General features: G+C 39.7%; 1 protein-coding gene across 7 annotated transcripts in view; it reads left to right on the top strand.

The window, feature by feature from the left end:
• RFX3 (regulatory factor X3) overlaps positions 1-1,930 on the top strand; it is a 250,388-nt gene extending 248,458 nt beyond the window's left edge. For 6 of the 7 annotated variants that reach the window (XM_077759435.1, XM_077759433.1, XM_077759438.1 and 3 more), the window contains one exon: positions 756-1,025. In XM_077759435.1, the coding sequence (XP_077615561.1) occupies positions 756-994 (239 nt within the window). In that variant the 3' untranslated portion in view covers positions 995-1,025. Of the gene's footprint in view, positions 1-755; positions 1,026-1,227 lie in introns of those variants that run through there. The other variant, XM_077759440.1, reaches the window with a different exon arrangement.
• Positions 1,931-7,827: the final 5,897 nt, after the last annotated feature.

Raw genomic sequence — 7,827 nt, 5'->3', positions numbered from 1 at the left:
TTATGCGGGCCAGGGAGGGGCAGAGAGGGAAAGAGGGAGAATCCCAAACAGGCTCCATGCCCGATGCGGGGCTTGATCTCACAACCGTGAGATCACAATCTGAGCCAAAACCAAGAGTTGGACATTCAACTGACTGAGCCACCCATGAGCCCCAGTCATTATATTTTTTGTAACATCTATTGGCCCATTTAGTATTGTGACGCACAACATTCATGGGCACCAGAAAGTGTGTACAGTGGCCCCTGCTTATACATGCCGTAGTTACTTTGCAAATCAGCAGAGGTCTTACCTACATTAACATGCAGCACAGATGAAATTTACATCCAGTATAGATTTTGAAGGAGACTCAAAGTGTTCTTTCTTCCCTCCTTGTTTTCAGTTAGCATTTCCCAGCTCGATATATTCCCCCAACGCCCCCATAGTGTACCAAAGTGACGAGGGTGACCCAGAGTAGGCCAGCTACTTAACAGAAAGACTTCAGGGGATCCCAGAGGTTAATTTAAGAGAGCTCTTAAAGGCACCAACCACAAACCAGCCAAAAGTGAATTACTTTTGCCGGGTTTGAAAGAACGGTGGAGGCACTTAACAGAGCGTGGATACAAATGAAATCCGCGATGAAAACCTACAAGCTCTGTACCCTGAGAATCGGCCACCGGTTTGCTTTCCCAGCATGCCGCGGAAGCATTTCTGAAGCAGGTGTTGATGGCCGTTTTCTGGTTTGTCTTCCGGTAACGGTCTCGGTGTCCTTTGTACAGATGAAGGCAGCGAAGTGGAAAGCGAAATGGATGAAGAACTAGATGACTCTTCGGAACCCCAAGCCAAAAGAGAGAAAACCGAGCTGAACCAGGCATTTCAAGTGGGTTGTATGCAGCCTGTTCTCGAGAGCGGCGTGCAGCCCAGTCTCCTGAATCCAATTCACAGCGAGCACATCGTCACAAGTAGTCAGACTATCAGACAGTGCAGCGCCACCGGAAACACGTACACTGCGGTCTAGAGAATATTAAAGCGTGTTTTTCCAGCTAACATTACCCCTGTTGATATATTGGGCTTAAGGTGAAATTTTAATAAGCCTGAAGGTCGACTGTTGTCAAATTCTATCTGTGCTGAACATTACCTTTTTGGAGTTGTGAAATGGAATGGATGTATGTATTTTGCCAGGTCTTTTTTTTTTTTTAACGTAAAAAAAAAAATCATTTGCCTCTTAATAATAAGTTTTTTTTTCTTTAGTTTCAGGTGTCAAGAAGGATTTTTACCACACTTAATGCCAATATGTTTGTTTTCTGATAATTAAAAAGTAATTTACATTTTTTGTAGCTTAAAATATTTTATTGTTGATTGTTAGTCTTGGTGTATGATTTCATGTGTAAGTTTTTAATTAGATGCACTTCTGTGAAATATCAAAAGAAATGAATTTCTTTGATTTACACTGGAGGCATGCCCATTTGGCAGCAGATGCATCGAATTTGCTTTTGAAAGGTGCTTTTCATTGGACAGAACCACGAGACGCGATTTCGATAACACTTTGGTGTTGGAGAGAGAGTACAGAGCGTTTTTATCCCTAGTGCTAGAGGATTGGGAAGGTCATCTGTTTTTCTCTGGAGGAAACAAAAAAAAAAATGGAGCTAGTGCATTTATCTGTTCAGAGTAAATGACAGGACTGCAAGAGATTATGCTAATATGTACATAATTTGTGTACATAATTATTAAACCCTATTAACGCAAGCTTCCGTTAAACATTGAATTTTAACCGTTATTTGCATACCAATTCCTCTGTTTAAAGACTACTGATTCCGTATTTGGGACCACTGCACAGGCACATTCTGCTGTCGAGTGGGGCTGTTATAGTTACTGAAGCTGAAAAAGAAAAAATGACTTGACTTTTGTTTTGTTTTGTTTTGTTTGTTTTTTAAGTGTACATACTACTTAATGCTGAGCTGGACATACAGGAAACCATTCCATTTGGATGACTTTCTTTTATTCCAGGTCTTTTTCCTAATAGTAGTTCACTCTGCTGCTATTATAAAAGAAAATTTATAGAACGCAAGGAATGTAGCAACCTGCATATCGTTATTTCCTTCAAAAATATTTCCTGGTTTCTAAAGTGTGTGGATTTTAAATTTTGAACCGAACCTGAGGGCAGTGTAGCTGGCTTACCACACTGTTGCTTATCCCCGTTTCCGTAGGATTTGGATAGGTGGCTGGATGGGCCAGTGCCATTGAAGAATGTACATCAGGGATCATTGTACCTCGGCTATTACATGGTGCCTTAAAACAGAACTGAAGTTAAGGTTTTAGTAAGGCTTATTTTGTTCATGTGAATTCCTCCGCAATCCATTTGACAAGGTGTGCCTGTCCCTTTCTGAGTCCCGAAGTGAGGACAGGTTACGTGCTCTTCAAAGGAAATGTAGGGCGAACAAAGCGAAGCAGAAAGACAGAACTCAATTCCCCTCTCGGAGTGCCAGCGGATATACTTTTTGTTCATAGAGCTGACTATGACTTTGATGACCCATCAGATTGCTTAAGGGCGTGGAACAGCGGACTAGTTTTTCACTACCAACTTGTCACGTACCATCACCTATGTCTTAGGCCGTTTTTATCTAGTTCTCATGTAAGAAAGTTGACAAAATAGTCAGGAACTTATCGAAGTGCATCTTGTCAGTCTAAGTGTTTGTGTCTGCGTCTTGGTGTCTGTGTGTCCACAGCACCCACTCGTGCCCGTGGGCGGGAGTCAGCTGCAAAGTCAGGTGAGGTCCTAGACAGGACACGCCCCCCTCGATCCCCCTGTTAATTGACATGAAAAGCCAAGGTTCTTTTAAACACTCGAGTTATTAACAACAATAACAACAGGACATACATTCATTTTAATTGTTTTTAAAAAGCTAATCAGCAAAAATAATACATAAACACGTAAAGCCAAAAAAAAAAAAAAAGGCAAGCACAACACGATTTACAGATTGTTAATGAGGCCCCTGTTAAACTCAAGATATTTATCTTTCCAGTTTTATTGGGGTGGGGGCGCGGATTGGAAAGAAGAGGGTGAGCCAATCTGTAAAGTTAAAAATACCAAATGGCTTCTCGGGCTGCGAGGTGTACTTTCCCTCCAGTTGCCTGACTGCCTCACACTATTCACATAAGGAAGATCAACAGAGTTTCTTAAGTAAACTTTAAATGTTTTAGATGTAATTTTTTAAATGGACTCAACTTTTGTATGCCTCAACTCACTCATATGTTTGAAAAGTCCTCACGAGCATCCGACCATCACCTCACCCAAATATCATTCAAATGACCATCCCTCTCATTTATCTCCCCAAAAGAGGTGATGGATTTACACCACCACATGCACAAAAAGGCAAACACACAGAACACCTTCACCGTGAAGAGCCTGCACGCCTATCTCATTGTGCATTAGGGACCGTTTACAGGTGGGATTAGTTAGAACCACAAGAAGAAAAAGCCCCCCTTCATTTCAACTCTCCTTTCTGAGAAGCTTCTTCGCTTTCCTCTCCCCGTCCACCAGCCCTAGGCCTGTGTTCCATCTGTATCAGACCAAACGTATTTGCTGCTTTCATCTTGTTTATTGAACGATTTTAAATGTATTTATTATCACTGTTTAATGTTGGGTGTATTTGTATCATTAGAGGAATCTGATCACAATGGGCAAATTTAGATTGATGAAAGGTAGGGATTGGGGACCCTCCAGGACTCAACATTTCTTCCAGTTGTTCATGGTTTGAATGAATGATTCTTACATTTCAGCTTGACTAACTAAAAATGTTCTGATCTCCTTTTTGAACACGGGAGCAGTCATCTGTGACCAGGGCAGATAGTTCTGAGCAACAGACAAAAGAGCATCTTCATTCTTTTCTAGTTCTGATGATCTGTCGTCCACAGTAAGACGGCACACACCCACCGTCGGACACAGACATCTCAACCAACCCTGAATTGGCATTGTGAGGTACATTAGAACCTTCAGACCTCGTAATCTGTGCATTTGTGGATTATCGGAACAATCCCAAGTATTGCTTTTATTTGACATTTCACTTTTTTTTCATTCATTGAAACTGTGACTTTTCTACGTAATATTGACGCTAATACTCTCAGAGTAGATTTATTGACAAGTGACAAGTCTACACTGTAATGACTTCTTCACATTTCTTGACGTTGTAATCTAACCACTAGTCTTGGAAACTGTCTACACAGACCAAGTGCTACACTTCCAGCGAGGAAAACGTAAGGAAGGCATGTTGGCTATTTTTAAGTTCTAGAAAAGATACTTCCGTATAAGAGGATTGCGTCTCATGGGTATGGTTTGATCTTCACTTACACACTTTGAGAATCGTACCTGGAAGGTTTGCGTTCACGAAGCCAGTGAACAATGGGGTGAGATAGGGGAACCATCTCCTCGGAACACAGGGCCCAATTTTAAAATTTTTCTTTGGATTTCAAACGGCTGGTCACTTTTTCAGGATTCTCATCCAGACCGTGTTTGGACTGACTACTTTAAGTCTTACTGCCTTTTCAGAAATCTGCTTTCCTTTTTGTGCTTTTTCTTGTACTGTATAGGACGGTTCACGCACCTCTCTTTAGATGGTGTACTTTAAGAAACAAAAGTAAATTTTAGAAAATGGTGTTAACACTGCATACCTAAAATTAGTAGTGTGCCACGTTGGCTGCCTTTGGTTTGTAGTGGATGAGTAAAAATGAGCATGTTTCTTGCGGAATACGCTGTCAAAGTCCTCTGGGAATGACTGCGGTTTCGTTACTGTAATCATGAACCTTTTTACGTGAATGCACTCTCGTGAAGTGCTAACCGTGATGCATTTTCAAATTTGAAAGAATTCCTCGGACGATATATTTGAAATGCCTAAAATGATGCTGTGCTTGAGACAGTAGCGTAAAAGGAAAAAAAGAAAAATGCATGTCACTGTGATGTTGGCCTTCCCCGGGTGGACACAAGCAGAAAGTAAACAACTTTGGCAAGTCACCTTCCTGTACAAGTTGAGGCAGTAGTTCGACACAGCAAATTGACCTTTGTTACAAGCTTCTCTCCCCCCAAATTCCTGGTGAGGAACCCACTCTCAAAAAATCGAAATCAGAACTGACGCTCTCTGAATCACAGCAGGCCATGGGGGAGGGAGAGGGCTTGACATGCAGTGCTATGAAAATTGGACTTGTCACTCGATCAGATCAACCTCCATGTATATGGTTAGAACAAATCAATGAATGGAATCCTAGTATTTCTGCAAGTTTGGTGATTTAAAAAAAAACAACTGGAATAGAAGCATTAACTCAGTGCTTAGTTCTAGTATTAGAGAACCCCTTTGATGTAATGCCTTGTATTAACCCTTTGAGCATTGTAAGATATACAATGGGGGACAAAAGCCTTTCAGATCATTTATTTAGAGTTAGACCGGTAAAATATACTCTATATCCAAATGTCTAATTATGCTGTTTTTTTAAAGGGGGGTGGGGTGGGGGAGGAAGAGAAAGTGTTTCCATGCTGAACACTTGCATTTTATATACAGCTCTTAATTTTCTTCTTCAAGAGGGCTTGATATATTTATTCCCAAATATTCACTGCCATCTAAGTAAGTGTACTGTTTACAGAAAAAAAAAAAAAAATCAACTTTTCTAGCATCACATCACAACTCTAGGAAAGGAGAACAGGTACATGGGCCCGTAGACCTATGTCGTGACTGATCTCTGCACATTGAAAGTACCTAGATTGCCTTTAAAAGGTATGATAAAGAAAGGGTTACATTTCTTTTCTTTTTTCTTTTTCCCCAAAACAAAACAAAAAGATCTCGTTAATTTAGCTTTAGAAAGTACAGTTGTGAAGCGAAGCCTTAGGAAGAAATGAGTTCCAGTGGATGAAGCGAAGCTGAACTCTTTGGGGGCAGGTAAGCTCTTTGGAGTTAGATCTCTCATAAAATAGCGTTTGGGAACTTCATACAGGGCATGATCTTAATCTGTGCTCCAAACCTTTTGACACTTTGTCAGAAACGTAGACATAGATAGAATGGAGAGCAAAGCACTTGATTTTCAGCTCATCTGTCCGGAAATGCCGTGGCGACTGCCTCTGCGATCTGTAAATGCCAGTCCGCCTATACAGTTGCCGACTTCGTTCAAGGGGCACTCTGCGGGCACTTGTCCCCTTTTGTCACCTGCGTGACGGAGCCCGAGAGCAGTGTCGTCTGCAGATGTGCATGGGCCGCCCTCGCCGGGCGCACCTCAGAGTGGTACCTATTCCGATGTCTGGTCAAGGGACATCCATAGCTTAGTGCAAGTTTACCGTAAACATTGCTTTTTTTTAGACGGTGTAGGAAGTCAAACCATGCAAATTACTCATGTGTTAACATGCAATACTCAAAGGGTTTTAATTTAACTCTCTTCTTTTGAATTCTTCATGATGATTTTACTGTAAATGCTTCTCAGTTTGCATGCTCTGATCATTGCTGCTAGTGATTTTATGTGCCAGTAGACCTGAGTTTAGTTTACCAATTTTACTTAAATAGTAAAAGCCACTTACAAAGTGACTGCCTAGGATTTTTCTTTTCTTTCGTTTGGAGTAATTGGTAATACGTCTTGATTTTCAAAAATGTGTTTTGTCTCTTCTTTTGATTTGGTTCTTGGTATTTGATTCTTTTCCCCCCTCCTTCTTTCCTTTGTTTTTTTAAATAAATTATGATGTTGGGATTGGAAGCCCTGAGTAATGAAATCTTTGGTAAGAATTGTTACGTAGTTCGATAATGAGGACAGCAAATCTTTGTTAGAAGAATTTTGATTCCGGGGGAGGAAGGAAAAACTAAAAACTCCCATTGACTGTTGATAACCGAGTAAATTTCTCCTTCAATGAATTAATAGTTTTGAACGAATGATTGCCTTGTTTTAACCTGCTAAACGCAATTTTAAAAGACCCAATAAAGGAGGTATTGAATTTTATTCGTTTGAAAAGCATCTTTTGTACCAAAGCAAATTTTTTTCTCTCCTCATCTCCATCATCAATTGGGACCCTATGGTGGTGACCGATGCGTTGGTTACGGAAACTTTAAGTGAGTGCCTTGAGAAAACTTGGAAATTTGTGCCTGGGGTGGTAAACTCTTAATTAGGTTAATTGTAGTGCTTACCAATCAGTAATTCTACTATCACTCAGGGCTTTCGTACCTTCTAGGTAAAACTTCTTTCATTGTGTTTTTTTTAAAATACTGTATTTTTTTTTAAGTGCCATCATTTAAATTTCACTTAGTAAGTGGCAGATTACATTATTCAGTCCCACAAGCACAGAAACATAGTAACACTAGGAGATATTTGAACATTTATTTTACACTCGACTGAATATATTATGTAAATGAGGTAAGCAACTTTTGTAGAGATTGTTTGTGTGACATAATGTAATGTTCTTTTCCAGCTTTTGGACTACAGGTGAATAAACTTTTTAATTATTTAAAAACATCTTTACCGAATAACATGTGATGGTTTTTTGTACAATGTATTTGATTTTGTAAATACGTATTTCCTGATGTGATTTTTGTGAGAAATGCTAAATCTTTTAGTATATCATGTCCTCTCAGAATTGGCAGGAGCTAAATACTAGTTTGTGGGCGATTTGTATTGTGGACTGTACAATAACTGGGGAACTTTTATAATTATAAAAATATATATTAACTTTTAGTGTGTTGTTTAAACAAATGACTGGAACATACTAAAGATATTAGTAGGATTTTTCTGAATATTTCAGACTTGAACTCAGGCTAGCTTTCTTGTGTTTTTCAAAACAAAATGGTGTCTTGTCTTTTAAAATCAATAAATTTGTTTCCTTGTTACAAA

Source organism: Crocuta crocuta, unplaced genomic scaffold (assembly GCF_008692635.1).
Source record: "Crocuta crocuta isolate KB4526 unplaced genomic scaffold, BGI_CrCroc_1.0 scaffold41, whole genome shotgun sequence".
Classification (NCBI taxonomy): Eukaryota; Metazoa; Chordata; class Mammalia; order Carnivora; family Hyaenidae; genus Crocuta; species Crocuta crocuta.
Note: the sequence above shows the minus strand (reverse complement) of the source record. Positions and strands in the feature narration are given on the sequence as shown.